General features: G+C 41.4%; 1 protein-coding gene across 3 annotated transcripts in view; it reads right to left on the bottom strand.

The window, feature by feature from the left end:
- NEDD9 (neural precursor cell expressed, developmentally down-regulated 9) overlaps positions 1 to 20,361 on the bottom strand; it is a 176,894-nt gene that overhangs the window by 25,180 nt on the left and 131,353 nt on the right. For 2 of the 3 annotated variants that reach the window (XM_074335230.2, XM_019743000.3), the window contains exon 3: positions 1,394 to 1,837. In XM_074335230.2, coding sequence (XP_074191331.2) covers positions 1,394 to 1,837 — 444 coding nt within the window. Of the gene's footprint in view, positions 1 to 1,393; positions 1,838 to 19,797; positions 19,983 to 20,361 lie in introns of those variants that run through there. The other variant, XM_019743001.3, reaches the window with a different exon arrangement.

The following is a 20,361-nucleotide window of genomic DNA, read 5'->3' as shown; positions in this document are numbered from 1 at the left end:
TAACGTACACACACTCAGCTTAGGCAACACATATGCTCTTGAGAAGCGTTTTGTAAAAATACTTTACGTACAAAAGGTGATTTGGTTACATGTGTGATTTTGTTATTTAAGAAATCTAACAGTAACCTCCCCCCCACCCCTTTTTTCCAACGGAAGATTCCATTATAATGCGAATAGTTATTCCCTAATTGACATGGTTTTGTAACTTCAGACTTTGTATTAGGTTTTCTTGCGGCAGGGCCCCGGTATATGCAGTGTTCTAAGAATCAATAAGCTCTTGCTGGTATTGAACTGCCTCTGTCCTCATGTAATTCAGGGGCTTTTCTTATTTAGTTAAATTTGTCCATTCTTAATACGAAACCTCACAGGACCATCTGTAGACACTTAGAATTTGCCAGTAAATGAGAGAGAAAAGCCCTCCCTTGTAACACTACAGCAGCGGCATCGTGGTGTTGGCTATTACCACTACACGCTCACTGACATTATTCCTCCCCGCACTCGACATTGCACTGTTTGCTTATGTCCCCCCACTACAGCGTAAGCATCGGGAAGGCTTAGTTCACTCTTTAATTCACTGCTATATCACAAGCATCAAAAATAGACTAGATGCTTAAAATTCATTCAATTAAAAAAATTTCTATTTATCCCAAATTGTTACAGCATTTGGAATTGTATCGAGTGCTGAAGAGGTCCTTCCCGTTTTTTAACAGGATGCCTTCCTCATATTCTAGCTCCACTATTTTCACCCACTGGCTCAGGCATTATTAAAGGAACTACTTGAAGGATAAGAGGATGGCTCCTTTCTTAATACAAATATCTCCGTGTTTTATATGCGTCAAACTGTAAGCTAGCCACTCTGCAGAACAAGTTGGTTGGCAGGACCCACTCCCACCTTCCTTGTTTCCTCTAGTTCTAGTGGGTTCTTTGTGTAGCCAGGCCAATGGGTCATGATTCAGCTTTTGGCGAAAGGAGGGTCCTTGTTGAATCATTGTGCTTGTACAAAATTTGGTGCCTTGAACCACTCAAGGAAGAAATAGAAAAGATTGGAAACTATTTGAGTGCAGAACCTAGGTCTAAAAGCAGATCTTTTAGAAAGATGAAGAGAAATGACCCAGTATGACCTGGAATGGCACAGGAACTTATAATAGCTGTGTATCAACAGTAATTGGCACATGGTTAGGTGTTCAAGAAAGTTTTACTGACTAATGAATAGAAAAATGATGCAACAGTACTGCCTGAGCTAGGGTATTTAGGTATACTTACTGCTTGGAAGTGTCAAGTTCTTATTTTAGGAACATTTCTATTACTCTGAGTGCACTGGGAAAAAATAGTGTTCTAAGAGTCAACAAGCTCTTGCTGTATTGAACAAAAGTGTAGTCAGTCAGTCACTCACCTTTTTACTTAAGTGGGGACCATTAGCCCCCCCATTGCCCCTCTGCATGGATGGTACTTGATATACATCTTGTTCCTGGGTACCGTGGCCAGTGGGTACTTGGTAGATTCCCTGATTTGGGTAGGAAGGTGGCACTTGATAGACGGTGTCTCGAGGAGCCCCCTGTGAGTTTGGCACTTGATAGAGCTTCTGTTGGCCAAAGGTCGGCTGCATCAGTCCAGAAGTAGGCTGGTCCTGATTGGAGGAGGTCTCCTGCACGGGGCCAATCAGAAGCTTCACCCGGTTGCCTGGGACAATGCCTTGCCGACCATGTAAGGAGCAGAGCCACCACCCTTCCAGTCCTCCTGTGTTCTGCTCTATGACAGTCAGGATGTCTCCCTTGCGAAAGGCCAGTTCTTCAGCACACTCTGGAACATTGTCATACAAGGCTCTTGCCATAAGATTCTAGGAAGGAAAGAACAGAGGGAAATCACGTTAGAATATTAGCACAGTCTCTTTAACACCTAAAGCCCATGCTCTTATGGAGAGGCATACTTCCTGGAAAGAAGAGAAGAATAAGTCTGAATGATAGCCTGTAAGGAGAAAAACAGATGGTGCAGACAAAAGACAGATACATACATACTGTGTCTGCCACCAATGACATCAGACTGCCTCCTTGGAAAAGCTTAGAACACCACAAGCAGTAGCTGCTCTGCCAAGGAGTGCTGTTAAAGACTCAGATGATGGTTTACTATACAAAACAGTTTTCTTCCTTTCTTATAGCCAGCCTGAGGAACAGAATACGCCAAGATATTCAGATGTATACAACTGACATTGCTCAAGTTTTTCAAATATTGGAGGGAAAAGAGTCAAAGAACATCCCTCCTAATGAACAGTACAAATGACATTTATATTTGGTGTTAAAATGGAAACAAAAGGACACTAATATATGCATGGTGGGACTTAAAAATTCTTATTTTCAGTTGATCACAAGGTGCTTGTATACCGGGAGAATCTCCAAGCAAGCATTTTTTTCCCATGATAATCAAACATAGAGCAATGTAGGGCAGTGGTTTGTATCTCCGGATTTGCTGGCGAGGAGCTACAAAGAATTTATCACACAGAGGTAGATGCCATTTCTTTCTCCTTTGGTTTTTTATTCATATCTTTCCTGAAGGGCCCTCCTCACCCTGCCACTATTTCCTACTTCTTGAGTCTCGCCATTGACAAAAGAAAGGCTGTGCCTTCCCCTTTCAGAGGCTCAAGACACTTTCTCTCTTTATATGAAGGCCTGTCTGGCACATTCAGTACTAAGCAGACAGCCAAAGTAGGCATTCAGCAGAAAGTGGGCAGGCAGTACGTGCTGACATTCTTGGAAGCCTTTCAAAGGCTCCAAAGATTTCATTTCTTGGCGTTAGTAGTGTTTTACAGCATGATGGCAGCCATCACCACATGCCGGCTCCTTCCCAGCACACAGGCAAGTCAGGGAACATTGGAAATCCACCGCAAGCCCTTGGAAAACTAAACGTGATCTCTCTAGTGCTTCACTAAAATGTCTCGATGCACTAGAATGATGACCATTTGTGGGATACAGGATGGCCGATTGGATGGAGCATGTTAGTGGCTTTACAGAACAGTGGAATTGGAGGCTGCAGTTTGGACTTCTGTCCCCTGTTTTCTTCTCCAGAAATGTGGACTTGTTCTTTCAGCCTCATGCTTCGCATTCCTTTATAACTGACACACATGAATCATCTCCCCCTGTTCTGTGCCCTGTAACCACAGGTCTTGCGCTGTGTGCTGGTTCTCTGCTATGGAGCGGCTGTGCTATGTGAGGGATCTCTCCTCTGGTCAGTGGTTGGGAGGGGGCCCAGCTTTTACTCTGTGAACTAAATTCCTCTTAGTGTACCCACTTAACCTAAGGAAAGGAGAGAAAGCCATAGAGGTCAGTACCCAGGAGGCCTGGTGCTGCTCCTTAAGAATAAGCGTGAAATCCTTGTTCTTGAGAGTTTGGAGCTCTGGGAAGTCTATGACGTAGACAGGTGAGCAGTGAGGGAAGCCAAAGGGAAAATGAACGGTTTGTGTTCTAGGTGAAGGCTTTACTTTGTATTTATATTCTAGGAAGCTTTGGTTTCCTTCTAATAATTAGAAGTTCACATACATAAAGACAAATCATGTAGCATTCTACTCTGGCTTGAAGAACCAAATAAGGATGTGTCATAACCCTAAAATCTCCTCTGTTTCCCTCCTTCCATCATTTGGGTGCTCTGTAATTTAAAAGAAAAGTCACAGGTTACAGGAGACGGGATTCTGGTCCTTTGTACCAAAATGAGTTGAAGGAAATTAGTCCAGCGGAGTGTACTGAGATTACGGAGCAAGGAGAGAGCTGACCCCTCTGGCCTCGGTCCCTTTTCCCAGGGCCCATTCAGCAACTGGGAATGGCTGGTAAAGAAGCCTCAACATGAAATCAGAAGTGATAAAGAGTAGGGGCCAGTTCTACGGGAACCGAGGGTTGCTAGCTATGCAATTACATTGGCTTCAAAGAAAGGAAAGAAGAGAAACAGAAAACAGTAGAAAGGGAAAGGTCTACAGACCCAATCAGCATAAATAAGTTGGAGGCTTTCAGAGTTGGGCCACTGCCATGAAATTCATGAAGCGCTGAAATAGAGCACTGGACCATGCCTGATCAGAGGCCGAGAGAAACCCCTGTGTGAGACTTGTTCTGGATGTTCTTTGTCTCCCGTCCCAGGGACCTTCCCGCCACCTGGTAAGCAGCATACTAATGCTTCTCGATGTGCCTCAAGAGCTGCTTCTCTGGGAATACTTCAGAGCCCAGTGTCCTTGCTAATGGAGCCACCAGGGGTGAGTTCTGACTAGCTGTCCATGAATTCCCAGCAGTCCTCCCCACTGCCTACAGAGATCAGGATTTAGAAAGAGAGCTTGGCATGGCTGTTAGTGGCAGGCACCCGGGTGCTAGCGTGACACCTCATACACTGATAGATATTGTCAGCCTTGTGTGAACAGGAGTATTATTTAATATGTGTGCAAGCTACAGAGAGCCAGTGTCTATACCCAGCCACTCTCCCAAACAGAAGATTCCAGCTCCAGAGACCTTCAGAGACACCTGGACCTAAACTCCCTGTTTTACAGAGAAGGAAACAGGTCTGAGGTGCGGGGCAGTTTATCATCTGCCCCAGGCCATACTGTTGGTGTCAGAGATGGGAATAGAACGGTGGTCTCTTGGTTGGATTCTCTTTCCAGAACTCTAAGCCACCTTATCTCTTCTGTACAATGTCCTCCTAATGGGGCTCAATTCCATTCAGTGAAGTTCTAAAGATGACCAATTCTTCTTGTCATGTCTATTGAATAAATAGACTCTTGGGGTTTGGTGTCCCAGATGTGCGACTTGGGCAGATTACTTCCCTGCTTTGTGCCTCAATTTCCTCATCTATGAAAACCTCATGGGTTTAAATGAGTTAATTCAAGTCAAGTACTTTAACATTGCCATAAATTTTAGAAGTTATTATGACTAGTTACTTAATTTGTTGGATGGCACTTTGGCCTCCCTACCCTGTTTGCCTCCTCTCGGCTCTCAGTCAAGGGGTTGGTTCTAATCTAATGATGTTATTATACATATCTGATATTTCCTTTGCTCACAATTACGTTTAGGAGAACTGTCTCTCAAAGCAATGTTTCTTTAAGTTAATAACGAGTTCTAGGCATTGCAACCTCTTGTCAAGTATCTGCCTACCAATAGCGATAATGAAACTATTGGTTGCATTCAAGAGACCTGAGACAGTGGATGAATCTCATTAGATTCCAGCAGAGTACAGTCCGTAAAAAAGTGGGGGAAAACATGGGTAAGCAGCTTGGCTTTTGGAAGTATTTGGTGTGTGAGGCAGGAGTTCAGAAAGACGGTAACAGCAAAATTAACTTCATTTGAAACACAAACCATCTTATTCGAAAGTGCACATGCAACTCATAAATAGGCAAATTAAGAGTTCATTTCTCTGGCTAGGAGAAGGTGGAGGAACCCTCCTCCTTCAGTGCAACGGCGTGAATCCTTAAGGCCACAAAGTCAGAAGGTGATTATCTGAATATCTTAGAAAAACCCAGGAGAGGCAGATCTACTCTTTCTCACTTCCACCCCCATATTTATCTCCATGGCAGGAAAGGTCAACACAGAAACAAATCAAGGAGAGATAAGAGAGCTATGTAATTCTATATCCAGTTGGATGGTTAGCCTCCAGAGACTGGCAGTTAGAAATGCAGCTTGAGCTTGGCAAAGCACCAAAACAGTTGGGCACAGAACGTGAAAGCCAGAGGAACTTAAAACAATTACAGTTCAATTCTTTCACTTTACAAATGAGAAAACTGAGGCTCAAGAAGTTAATGATTTGGCAAAGTCACCTGGCAAGAAGGTCACAGAACCGGGACAAGAATTCAGGCTTCCTGTCTCCAGCTCCAGAATTAGGACAGGATTTAATAAAGTCAAATACATGTGCTACAAAAGTTGTGGTTCCAATCAGGATTGGAAATTAGCCTTTAGGGTCATAAATCCTATTTGAGGGGCACTAATTATAGCCGCCTCTAGCATGGATCCCCACCCCAATCTTTCTTGAAACTCTCTTCTGGCTTCCAAGATACCACTTCCTGCTTCACTCTCTTCTCTTGTTCTAATGACCCCTCATCTTCCTTCTCTTTCACAGGCTAAAAAACAAAAAATTGGGGGGCTCATTTCTTAAGTGATCATGTTCCAAAGGTATCTCTACTTTTCTCTATATGCTTGTTCTCTACAGCAAGTCACGTCCATGCCTGTGGTATCTAAATACAGATAACACTCAGATCCATAGCTCCAGCCTAGATATTTCTTCTGTACTTCAATCCCCCATTTCCAGGTGTCTAATGGGTATGTTTATCTTGAAATCCAGTGCAAAAACGCCTTCTCCTTTCTCTCTCTTAGTTGTATGCACACAGCTGCCCAAGACAGTAGCCTCAGAGGTTTTCAGACTCTCTTTACAACCTGAAACCCAATGAGTTTTCTGTTTACATCCTCCCTGCCATTCCTAGTTCAGGTCCTCAGCAATGTTCTTTGGGGGAATACGGCAATTCCTTCCCAACTGGTTTTCCAGCATTTAACCTCTTCCCATCTTAAAACCCATCTTCCACATAACCAGAATGTTATCTTTCCCAAACCTATCTGATTGCTTCTCTTCCCAGCTCTCTGTAATAGTTTTTCTTACGGTATGATGTCTATCTCATTCATTTTGGGAACTCCTTAAGTTCAGAGAGCTGTCTTTTTCCTTTGGCATTTTCAGAACTTTAGCCCAGTGTCTGAAACAAAATACACACTCATTAAATATTTGCTAACTTGAAATGGATTCTGGATTCTGATTTCCTGGTTCTCCATGGAGAGAGTGAAATTCTTTTCTAGAGAAATCAGCATGATATTTGGTCAAAATTTTCAGATGGACATGGGAAGATAAACTAATGGAACCAGAAAGATAAATGATGTGTGTAAGTCAGGCATGCCTCGTAGCCAGAGAACGTGGGAGACAACCAGCAGGAAAGCGCCCCTCCCTCCCTACTAAAACAGGATAATGACGTAGGTGGAGAGCCCAAATCTCATGTCCACAACCACTGAGCAAACAGGAAGGCCAGGAGGAACTGACCATCCCAGCCTGATTAAATACAATGTTCTCTGTAAGAGCTTTCTCTCCCTTCTCACATCTGGCGGCAGGTGACTGAGCACCATTCATACTTTGCCAGGACTTTGGTTTCTGCTGTTCCTGGTTCTCAAGCTATGCCTGAGGAGTGGGAAGAAAACAGAGTACAGAGCCAGAACAGTGGGTACAGAGAGCTCTAGGTCATATGACAACTCCCACATCATCCCCCACCCTTCCCTGCCTTTCCTTTCCCCCACTGCTATCAAAATGTCAAAAGCTTATTACTCCTACTTCCAGGGAAACTATCTGCTATTCCAAATATGGAGAGGTGTGACTTGTAATTTCCATGACCATTCATGCTGTTCTTTGGAGAGAAATGAGACACAATGGCTGGTGTGTTACCACACCAGGACTGATAGCATCATCAATGGCCCAACTTCCTCCTATTATTTTTATTTTATGCTATATTTATCACATAGGAGCTCCTGCCACAGCCTCAGGGCTGCCATTCTCAACAACATGGCTTTCACACACACACACACACACACACACTCACACACACAGCGTGCACACACACACACAGCATACACACACACACAGCACGCACGCACACACAACATACACACACACACACACAGACACACAGTGAAACAGATCGTGAGAAACAGACACAGTACAGAAGGAAATGGCCATTGTCAAAGCAATCAGTCCTGAAGGAAGCGGATGCAGGACGAGCATCATCACGGTCAGTCTGAGGACACGGGGAAGAGAAAGGAAGGCATGTGTGCTTTTGTGCCTCTGACAAAAATGAGTTTTAGTCTGACCATTTTGGCCAGACCATCACCTTTAGAAAACAGGGGGATGTGGGATTTCCCAAAAGAAAGACACGGCTGTCATCAGAAAACATGGACATCTACAAGTGTCTGGATTCTGCTTCTTGGAATACTTTGTTTATACCTGGGTTCTTTCATTGGATGATCTGTAATGTCAAATTTTCTGAGTTAGATCTTGAGATTGTTAAATAGCAGACACAGAATTTTCAAGTTCAGGAGTTAGAAGATATGATACATAGCACATCCAAGTTTTTTCTCAGCAATATTTGTCGATTGTGACCTGACTCACTTTACATTATGTGATCTGAACTAGCCACAGAAAGGCAGCAACAGGCCCACTAGTCTCGTAGGCCCACTAGTCCCTTGTCGTACTGCCGACCATCAGCGAGAAGTGCCCAACATGTGCCACCAAAGATTCCTCTGCCACCCAGACCACATTTCAGCCAACGATTTTCTTTTCTGGAAAGCTTCTAAACCCCTAGGATAGTTACAAAGCTTATGTGAATATCTCAGACCTTCTGTGAGTGTTCATATCATTTATTCTACCACAATTCCTTGAATTTTCTTACATTTTCCAGCCTTGTGAACTTTAGCCATAGCATTCTTTTTGAGCATTTCTGAGTGGGAAATGCTTTAAGAAACGTGACATTAGACACTTGCCCTCTCAAAGGTATTCTTTGACATGCAGCAGCCCCCATATGCACCATCAGGACCCCCTCTGTGGGAGCCCCTGAAAGGCTTCCAGGTTTGGGAATCTTAACGTCGCTTCCATAATGACATATTCCTATTCAATGAGGGATCATTCAGAACACAGCATTCTTTTGGTGGCTCATATGCCAAAATAATACCACTTCCGGAGAATTGGTGAGAAGATCTGATGCTCATTGCAAATGTGGGTATTGGATCTCAGGAAGAACTTCTAGCTGACAGATTTGGTACCATGATATAGACAGCATAGCTATGAGATTTAAAGTCTTTCTTCAAGTGCTGTATTCCCTTCCTTTCCTGCAGTAGAACTAATGCCATCTATTGATTTAAGATTAATATAGGACAGAAACCTTCACATCTTGGCGTTTGTTTACCATGAAAGCAACAAAAACTTGGAGCAAATTCCTTGTTTCATATTTTTAAAAAATTACAAATGAGTTGGTAAGTAGGTGTGCATGTATGAGTGTATGTATGTGACTTCACAGCCCACTTCTATTATTTCTTGGCCAGAATTTGATTGTTGACAGTACTTGAGAAAAAAAAATGGGTTTTTCCTCACAAGTCTGATTATCATAAATAATACATGTATCTTTAAGAGCTCAATTTCCCACTCTGCTGTGGTCTTTCAGATTGACCTAAGCAACTCCTGAGGGGCTTAAAGAAGGTAGAAGGACACCTAGGTGTCTATGGGTATTGGAACCAGAAGTCACCCATGGCTTGACCAGAACCAACTAGACTAGACTTTTAGATTAAGAAGAGGTCTTAGAGATCATTCTAACCCAATCTTCTTTTACAACCCAGAAAGTCTCCTATTAGATTAGCAGCAGAGCCAGAAACAGCATCTGGTTCCCCTCTCAATCTAGGATTTTTTCCCACTGGACCAGGACGTACTTCCTGAGAACCTTCTCCATCTTAGAATTTAGTACTGTTGCTATTAAGCCTTGGAATTTATAAGCATTTCTCCCAGGTTGCCTGGTTTTGATAGATTTAAGTATAGTATATTGGCAAAGGATCAAAAACATGGGGCAGGCACAAACTGTTTTTAGGGTTCTGTCCTTAGATAAATCTGATAGGCGCCATATAATGATGAAGGCCTGACACACCCACTCACCCAAAAGATAGGTTTTATTAACAATAAAACAACCATCTGGATTTCAGCCAACATTGTAGTGTTGGCACCAGCTCACATCTGCCTGTCTAGACAAATCCCTCCAACATCCAGGTACTTGGGGGAAGTGAAATGAGAATTGTGATAAAGGAATAGGAGACTCCAGTCCATTATATTACAGTATGGTCCCCCAAATGACAATTTCTCAAAAGTCAAAACACACAAGTTGTAACATCTAATAAAGTATTTGAAAGAAGCGGGAAGATCTTCCTATTTTTACACTCTCATATATCTTATCTTCTAGCACCAAGGTAGGCAGCAGCCCCCAAGCTATGACGTTATATCTAAATACAGTACGATGCAGGACCAATATCTAAATATAATGCCAGTACAAATACGTGTACATCCTGGAAACCTTCTCCAGTCTCCCAGCCAGAACCCAACTGATGTAACTTGGATGCCAACCCTCCCTGGAACTTTTTTGGATGTCCCCGACTTAGGTTTGGTGCCTGATTGCTATTATCCCACTTAACTTGTGAGGTCCTCAAAGAGTTCTAAAAAGTGGATCCATATACTTGGCTGAGGGGACGTATGCAATCACATGCTGTCACCATTGCAACTGCAGAGCTGTCTCAAGAAAGAAACTTTAGATGCTGCAGCTTCTCAGCTAGAAGGAGAGGAAAGATGGCAGGAGCAAATGAAATTAAAAAACAAAACCAAAAAACCCTCAAAATGAAATCATTCAATGACTAGGTATATAGACAAGCTCCTACATGTACATATTATATACCAGTTTATGAGACTAAAATAGCTTTCTTTAAGGCCCAGCTCTAAATGCCTGTTCCATATAGAGTGTATCAGACTGTCTCTATGGCAACCTTAATTCTCCGCAGTCTGTCTTCCTCTGGCCTGATTGTTTTACATGTGACATGGGGGAGACCCCATGCTTCTTAGTGTTTTGTGGTATGTATTTGCTTGAACAAATTGGTGCTAAGCATAGAAGAGGACATTTCCTTTTGGTTAGGACCTGTTACATTAAGCTCAACCTTGGTCATGATAAAATTATGGCAAACAATTCTATGGTTGTATTTTTGTGCTTCTATCACATCAAACCAGTAAGGCAATTATTTTTAGACAGAAGGAAGTAGGGGAGATTTAGGCCAGTGATTCTTAACTAGGGGGAATTTTATCCTTCCAGGTGACATTTGGCAATGTTTGGAGACATTTTTGGTCGTGTGAGTGAGTGTGAGTGTGTGTGTGTGTGTGTGTGTGTGTGTGTGTGTGTGTGTGTGTATTTTACTGGTAGCTGGTGGGTAGAGGCCAGAGATACTGCTAAACATCCTGGAATGCACAGGACAGCCCACAACACAGGCATATCCAGCCCGAAATGTCAATAGTGCTGATATTGAGAAACCCTGAATAGAGGAACGGAAACTAAACTGAATTAACAGAGTCTGGTCTCAGTCCTCATATTAGAAGACTAATGACAATGAAATCACATCACCTTTTGTGACTCTGTTTAGCCATCTGCAAAATAGGGATAATGGACATGTTCTTTATAATAATATTATGAGGAGTCATGAAATCATATATGCAAAATGCTCTGACTTCTTCAGAAGAAAGGGTCTCTATAAAATCACAGCACAGTTATTACTGCACTATTATGAGCTATGAAACTGTGTCCTAAGAACTGTACTCCTCCCCTTCAAAAAAAATTCCTCCAGGAAAAGAAAACAAAACAGAAATGATCTCATCATGATTACACCTGCCACACCAAAAAACAGACACAGTTCAGAGAAACTAAATTCTTTCCCTCCAGCAATGAAGTAAGCTGCGTCTGTAATTAAGATCTTAATAAGGGAGGCAGGAGGCTTGAGCAGACATTGCAGGCTACGAGGCAGAGCCACCGCCAGATTTCAAACAAGAACAACTGAAATACAATCCCCCTGCTGCTGAACGCTCTCCTGTGTTCTCTGCACAAGTCCACACTGCAAAATGGGTTTTCCGCCATTACTAAAGATGCCTATTTCTGCAAGAAACAAGAAAAGGACCGCCTTCTTATTTACAAGTAAATGTTATTTATAACTCTGTATGAAAAATTTGCTTGCATCCACTTAAAAAAAATGCCTCTTAGATAATTTCCCGTCAAGAGGCTGACATCAGGGAAAAGGGATACGCCTCCCACTGACTGATCTCTGGAGCAGCTCATGGGCTAACTGTCTAGTGACCATGTGTTCCTGAACTTTCCAAGACAGTCCCAGTTTCAAATATCCCTCCCATTGTCAGACCATATGTCCCATTTTGGGGTTTGTGAACTATAGATATATTTCCTTAAATACAGAAATTACATATATTTTAAACTTAAAAAAAGATAGGCATGTAAGTATGTGTGTTGCTAATGAGTGTGCCTTGGGTGAAGTCAGGATTTGGGAGAAAAAAAGACAGGTACTAATAGGAGTCTTTGATTCTGTCAACGGACATGTTCTCTAAATGCAAGATGATCTTTATGGGGAAATGAGATATATTTCAAAGTCATCTGGGCCTCTGTGAGACTGTCTAGAACTCTGGCTTCACAGTGAATGGGGTTATTCAGAGAAAGAGTGCTGTTGGGCTAACCGTATTGCTATTGTTGTCTCCCCGTACCCCGATCTAAGGGTTGCTCATCACACTTAGGTCTGAGTGAAAATGGTTGGAGAATCAGAGAACAACATGGACGTTCTATCCCAGAGGAGCACTCAAGGGAAAAGAAAACTTCAAAATGTTGCTGTGCCCACACTGTACTGAAGTCCTGCTGCTCCACTAACCCACTTCCTGCTAAACTCTAAGTTATCCCACAATTAGTAACACACATGCACATGTATACACACACACACACACACACACACACACACACACACACCCCAAAACCCAAAAAACTCATTGACAGATTACTAACGTACTCTGTTGTATACTAAAGACTCTGAACTCCAAGAAGCCTGGAGTGTCTGAAAGTCCACTTTACTGCCTTCCCAGTGTGCTGGCTTTGTTTATTATGGTTATTGGGGGTTGGGGCTGGAGGCATGGGGTATCCCAGCTCATTCTTTCAGTAAAGCACAGAGCCTGGGGACAGAGAAGCCTACACAAGTTAGCCACATCTCCTGTGGGTGAAATACTAAGTTAAGGGCAACTGACCGACTACCACAAATTAATGAGGTAAGGCTAATTCATAGAAGAGATAGCACGGGGTTTCCACATAACTAAAAAAAAAAAAAAAAAAAAAAATCAGGAAAAACATTAATGGCACATCATCCTGTCTAAATACAGATTGCTTTAATAAATAGAAAGATCTGGTTCAGATCTTAACCTTATATGCCTTTTGGGGCAACTATCTATGGAGCTTCACAAATAATACCCCCATCCCCGCCACACACTCACAAAGAATAAAGAAAGGAATCAAACTTGAATTCAAAAGGAGCTATCAAACATTTTTGTGCAATGCTTGCCTTTTACATATTCACGGTTGCTCAATCTTTATTTCTGGTAAGCATAAACATCAACATTGCACATAAGGAATGTTTTTGGTAATATCTTGTAATTATTCCCATGACATACTAGAAATTTCAGGAGGAATGCTCATTTGCAGCACACACATCAAGATTTACAAAGAAATAAGACACCTCCAAATCAATGGACCCAGCCTTTAGATAAGGGCCTTCAACACTTCACCTACTTCAACATTATTTAGCACCATTAATGGTTGGAGATGAGGGTGCGGGGAAAGGGATGAGCTCTTTTTAAAGAAGAAACTGGTATTTAGTAGTCCATGGTGGGGCCCAGACGTATATTGAAAACATTCCGCTGGCAATTTTAATATCTCGCTGCCCACCTCCTACCATAACCATGCAAAATCACTGTCACACGCTATCACTACTCACATTTTCTGGAGCGCCTGTTCTATCTTCCTTAAAGCATAGGCCTCAATTCACCTGAGTTACATTGACTAGTAAAACTGTGGTCTAAAATAATCACTCTTTCCATGGCGGGTGGTAAAGGTCACCAACAAGGCCATTTATCTTGAAATGAAGATTCCTTAGGAAGACAGTCTTCTGCAGCTAGGCTGTTATGTTCCCCAGGCTGCAGAGTCCTCATTAACCAGTAAGAATTACTACAGGGAGATGACTGGAATGTTCAAAGTAAATAAGACGGAGTGGGTATTGTGGACGAAGTATAGACGGAGGGGGTGTTGTGGACGAAGTATAAACAGGTCTTTTTTTTTTGGGGGGGGTCTCCTTTCCATGCTCATAGTCTTTGCAATCATTCATTGCCTAGGAAACCGGCAGCTACTCTCTGGTGTTTTGAGTTGGAAATATAGTATTTCTTCCCAGTGGCCCTGTTTTGTTTATCTTGGCAAGGTGGCTTGATAATTAAGTCTATATGTTACTGCAGAGTAATGCCACAGTCCCAGTGGCTGGCATTTCAAACCAATTTGTCTAGGTTTCTTTCTGACCCTAAAGTGATCTAAAAATAGATAACCAAGACCTCTACGTCACTCTAACGGACTGTGCTAGGATAAGGGATACAGTTTACACTGAACTCTGTACTCCACAACTTACTACCTTTGTATTTCACCTTCGATTTTTTAAATTGATGAATTTTTCTTTTCTTTATGAATATTTTTGCTTTGGGAAAACAATTCTAATGAATGTTTCTTCTTAAATGTTTATCTATACAATGCTTGTATATCAATCCATAGATCTGTGTATATATATTATATATATCTTACAATGTGTCATGTAATAGCTGCTTTTTATATGCCTACTATGTGGTAGAAGTTCATGGTTTTCATATCTTATATCCTTACAACTATCTGATAAGACAGGTATTTTATAAATCCTACTTTAATAAATGAAAAAATGGTAGCTTGCCTATTATACTGTTAGAAAGTAACCTAAGTGGGATTTGAAGCAAAACCCATGTTCTTTCTACTATGCCATACAGCATTAAGATTCTAATGGCTATTTTTGTAAATATTTTATGTAACTCAACATTCAACTCAATATTTGTTCAGTACTTACCTTGAGCAAAGTCCTGTAATTTCAGGAATGTCAAATCTGATTAATACTAGTGAACGTACCAAGTTATTAATATATTAGCAAGTGGGCACATAGGTGTGTTGGTAATTCCCTATGTGTGGCATTTGCATTTCTACAATACATATCCGGGCCCATGGAATACTCAACACTATTTAACCATCTTAACCTAGTAACTGGGATTTTGACATAATCCTGTCACCAAGTCTTGAGTCCACACTATCCTTTCAACATTAATTGAGCATCTATTGTACAAGGAGAGCTGGAGCCAACTGGCACTGACTACTTACTATATTCCAGGAGCCATGGTAAGTACTTTACATTCCTATGTAATCTTGCTTAGGCCTTAGAACAAGCAGTTATTATCCCTATTTTCAGATAAGAAAATTGAGGCTCAGAGAACTTAACTTGCCCAAGGTTATAGAACATTAAATCACAAGAAATAATAACGTCTTTCCCTAAAGTCCACACTATATCTTGTCTCAACTATAAGAATATACAAGACCAAGACCCTGCCACCTCAAGGCCGTAACAGATCTTAGATCCTGTTTTTTATTCAATGACTTGCCTCTCAATTTGCTTCTACACACAAATACAGCCCATACTTCATTTCTTTATTTTTTGTATTCAATGGGGCTTGCTTAAAACTGGAAAGCCCCAGTGGGCAACCTATGTAAGTTACAGGTATTATATAGATAGTGATTTGATTGAAAGGAGTTAATGAGTAGTGCTAACAGAGTAGAGCAGAGCTGAAAAAGCCTATTGTAGGGATTGTAGGACAGTCAAGGTAAGAAGGTTTGGGCTTTTGATTGCTTCATGGAGTGGACAGTTGAGGAGACTTGACCTGTGATAAGTGACAGACTAACCAGGTCACGTAGGCGCAAAGAGACAGGGGCATTGAATGGGGAGCAGCATGAGACCAAGATTTCTCACAGCAGAGTCAAAAGAGAAGAGAGAGTTGGAGGTACAGGGTGTGCTTTGAGGGTGTTATGTCTGTGTGCGTGGGGGAGGTAAGCCCTACAGAAGTCTGGAATTACAGAAGCATAGGAGTGCTTGAATAAAAAACAATGAGAGACAATGAGGTCATAAGGGCACAAAAAAAGAGGGGAATTTGCAAAGGGGCTTGAAAATAAGAAAGGAAGTTGGTTTTAGAAGTCTTGAGAGGGTGCAGACAGGAAGCCAGTGCTGAATTCTGAGAAGACGACTGAAGTATATTACGGCAAGGAAAGGATGCCAAGCCATCCTTGGTATGTTCCACACTATGCAACATGCTAAATTTGGTGTGACCAGAACACCTTCAGTTCTACAAAGACTTTCATCTTTGTGTAGGTTAAGTCACTTAGCTCTAAAAATGGTTTTGATCAATCAATCAATAATATATAAACAAATCATCAAGATTTTTTTCAAAGCATCTTTTGGTGCTTATAAATTTATAGATCTCACATAAGATTTATAAGGGGGAGCAGGAGTTTCTAATTTGGATTGAGTACAACAAATCATCTAGAAGAGAATAAGGAATTTAAAACCAAAATGTCAAAGCAAGGAAAGAACTGGGAATCATTTCAGTCGTAAAAGACATAAATCAAAGACCCTCAATGATTTTTTTTCAAGCTAGCTTGAGAAAATAAAAATATTTTCAGTCTCCTCAAAAGCTTTTAATAGTAAACACTTTCTTGTGTCTCCAACCTACCTCACCCACATTCAACCAGAACACGGAAATCTGAATTTCAGAATGTAGTTTTCTGATTTGTGTTATAAGTGCCATCTGTAATTTTTCTTCAGTCCAAGCATTTAAGAACGAATTTGTTGAACGGTAGATTAGACAAATAATTTAGAATTTTAATGGAGGCACATAGGGTTCAAAAATCTGGCAAAGCCACAGAAGCTGCTCAGCCATTAGAGATCAGGGAGGCAGAGCCTGCAGCGCACAGACCAGGCTCTTGAGCCTGTGGAAAGTGGGCGGGGTCTTCCGCCTCTGCTCAAACACAGCTGTGCACTGGCCCTTCAATCACTCTCCTAGTATAGAGCAGCCGCAGTCGCCTCCAGACCCTCGGACGGGGAGCCTTCCCTGAACAAGCCAAGGGCCCTTCCCCACGTTTCTGAACGCACTCTGTATATTCAGAGGAGCTTGTGGAAAACTGTTAACAAATGAAGCCCCCATAATTGGCTATCATTGAACCTCAGACTGAATCCTTTTAAGAGAAATGGAATATTAAGCACATATGAGATTGACGGCAGCCTTCCCATGAACAAAATAAAAAAAAAAATACAATGAAATAAAAATAGACTAGATAGGTGCTAACCAAAAAAGTTTACCAAAGTAATAGCTTACATTCCACAGTTCTCAAGATTATTGCAAATACATAGTTGACTGACCTGGGGCTGTGTTTAAGTATAAAATGAATGGAGGTTCGGTTGTTCTTCAGTTATGATCCCTGAAGTAGTCAAACCAGATAATCTGGTTTAAAAAATCTTATAGTAGCTGGATTATAAATCTCTCAGTGACCATTGTTAAGTCTGACTGTGCTAATTGATAGTGTATAGCACAACACAGTGTTTAAAAAGTAATTCCTGACTCCAGGATTTTACAATCTAATAATTATCTGCTTTTACTACCTAAGTGGCTCAAATTAAACAAATAACTGCAAAACACATATTTCACTTTGCTTTGTAGTTACTGACTGAAAAAAACAACAACAAAAAACCAAATCCAAAAAAGACTCTATCCTGCAGGAATGCTTGGGATGATATAGAGACTTAAATTTCCTGGGTGAAGAAAATAAGACACACAGGACATTTTAGGGAGGTCACGGATGCTTCTTTCTTTTTCTTTACTAGTGGTTGAAAGTCACAAATTCTGCAACCAGACAGCCTTGGTTCAAATCCCAGCTCCACCACTTTTTAGCTACGTGGCTTTGGATAAACTACTTAGCTTCTTTGTGCCATAATTTCCACATTTGATCATGAATATAATCATACCCACCTCATAGAGTTATTGGGAGAATTAAACATGACAATCCTGTATTGTCACAGGGAGTCAAGAAATGCTATTTATCACTCCTCTACCTTTGTGTCATCTCTACTTAAATTTACAGAAATGCTCTCCTTAAATAAAGTTGTCCATTACTAACAAGAGAGAAAATATGCTTTGTAAGAAAGAGAAAGTAGATTGCTTCAGCTATCAGTTTGTTTTGTAGTCACCACAAGGTGTCAATCTGTCACTTGGTCAGTCAAAGAAGTCAGTATTTTTGCTAGCAAAGGTGTCCACAGGCTAATAAAACCATGTATTTACCTCACTTGGCAGGGTTTTACCTCACTGGTAAGACCCAGCAGAGAGGCAAGTTTTCTCCATGAATGCCAGTCACAATTTACATCATCTGTTGCCATGATGTTTTCTTTCCATAAGAGTAAAACGAAACATACTGAGGTCACTGAATAAAAGTGACTTTATACTGTCACTTTTGTTACTTTCTAGATTACAACATTCAATGTTAGTTTCAGCCATTTGTACTTTCCAATAATAAATGCATGAACATATTTTCTTTCTTTTTTCTGCAAGTCAGCATTAGGGAGCAGAGGGCAAAAGACTCACGGCAGGCTAAGTATTAACTAGTCCCATCACTGCTCTAAATTAGGAAACTGTGGAAATACAGGGTGAACTACTTCAAGACAGAGAACTTTCCTGCCAGATAGAGGGATTTGTTTCTGGTTGCATCTTTAAGCCAAATATTAAGAATCTTGAAGATTACCCAATCCTCTGATCTTTCCTACTGAGACAGATAATGGAAAGCTGATAGTAGAGTGATAGCTGATACCTGTGTCTTCAGATAGTTGTACCCTTTCCAAGAACTATAACTCATACTTTATAAATAAAGACTTTCAACATAGATTTAGAGCTTTGAGTAAGATTTATCACTTTTGAACAAAAAGATTTATCCCTGAGGTTAGCCAGTGGCTATTAGCCATAATCAAGTATTTACAACATCACATTAAAAAAGGATGGGTCAGAAGCTAGATAATTCAGAGAGAAAGCAAAGTAGCTCCCAGCTAGCACAATCCCGAAGGTCAGACAGGTAATACTAATTGTTAATCCAAAAGCATAGCCACCTTGCCAAAATGCATTTTAATAATAGCACTTTTGTTTAAAAGCACTAGGACTCCTGTCTATTCTAGAATAGCAGTGTTCATCCTCCAAGAGGGGATGAATTCACACCCAATTCATTACAATCTGCTTCTGTACAGTGTCCCTGGAAGCTGCTTGCTTTCTCAATGGGGTCGACTTAACATGGGATATGCTGAGCAAGTTATAATGCTTTTGCCAAGAATACACACACAAACAACGGTGCAAAACGCATGGGAAAATAATGCTGTCAGAGTGTTCCGGCACTCAGTAAGCTTCAGACCCTCAGTCCATTCAAACACCAATAAAAGCGTTTTTACCAAATGGCAAACACTCATTTCTTCTTACAACCAACATCACTTAAGGATATCAAAATTCTCCATCATCAGCTGTGTATAATAGTACCTGGGACTTTTAATTTCTCCCACCAAAAGTATAATACAAACTTCTTCCCAGACCAAATGCTTAAAGCAAAGGCTGAAAACTGTTTTAAGAGCCAGTCTGAGAAACTCAGCAGTTCTGAGTCCTCTCTCATTACAGCTCCTCAGTTCCGATGGACGGTGGAGGCCAGGCCTCGGGAACCTCCGAGACTTGAATAAATGCGTGCTCCACTTTAAGTTAGACACTCTCTGATCTGCAGTGGTCGCTACACACCGGATCTAAGACTAATTCCCCAAAACTTTCAGAGGAGATGGACCTGGGTGTGCTGTGAACTCCCAGAGTGGGTCTTAGAGACTGGGTACACTGCTTGCTTGCTTGTATGCCAACCTGACTGAGATCCATTTCAGAACTCTTTGGGGCACACAAGGGATCCCGGCAGAGGAGTTGTCACAGTGTGAAACTCTCTCTCTCTCTCTCTCTCTCTCTCTCTCTCTCTCTCTCTCTCTCTCTCTCTCTCATCTTATATAAAAGGCACTCTCTTACCTTATACTTCATCTTGGCAGCGATGAATTGAGCCGTTTTCCTACACTAGTTAGACTGCATTGAGCACTGGCGTATCTGCCCCTCCATCGAGTGTAGTGCTAAATGAAAGTGAGAACGGTCGGTCCGGAGCTGGGCGGGTTTGTCAGTTTCAGCGTTGAGCTCCCACACAGTTGTGCAGCAAAGCCTCTGAGCTCACTGTTTTGATTGAGGCGGGCCCATGACGGACTATATTTGCATACTTCCCCGCCATTGGCTAGTGGGCCAAGGTACTACGATGTCCCGCCCACTTCTTAACTTCTGAAAACTGACAAAGAACTTGTAATGTGATCATTTCTTTTTACATTATCAGAAAAAGTGGAAAATAAAACAAAGTGGAGAACCGTTCCCAACCTTACTCCACCCCCCTCCAAAAAAAAACCCGGGAAAAGGAGATAAATTCTTTTTAAGATTAACTTAAGTTTTAAAGAAATCGAATTCACAAAGCAGTCTGACAGTCCTGTTTCCTGTGACCTAGCAACTCCTTCATAAATCCATTTTATTTCAAAGCCATTCACCTCACAATCT

The sequence above is a fragment of the Rhinolophus sinicus genome, chromosome 14 (genome assembly GCF_057876585.1).
Source record: "Rhinolophus sinicus isolate RSI-liver-muscle chromosome 14, RSI-T2T, whole genome shotgun sequence".
Classification (NCBI taxonomy): Eukaryota; Metazoa; Chordata; class Mammalia; order Chiroptera; family Rhinolophidae; genus Rhinolophus; species Rhinolophus sinicus.
This window is presented reverse-complemented; position numbering and strand designations above follow the sequence as displayed.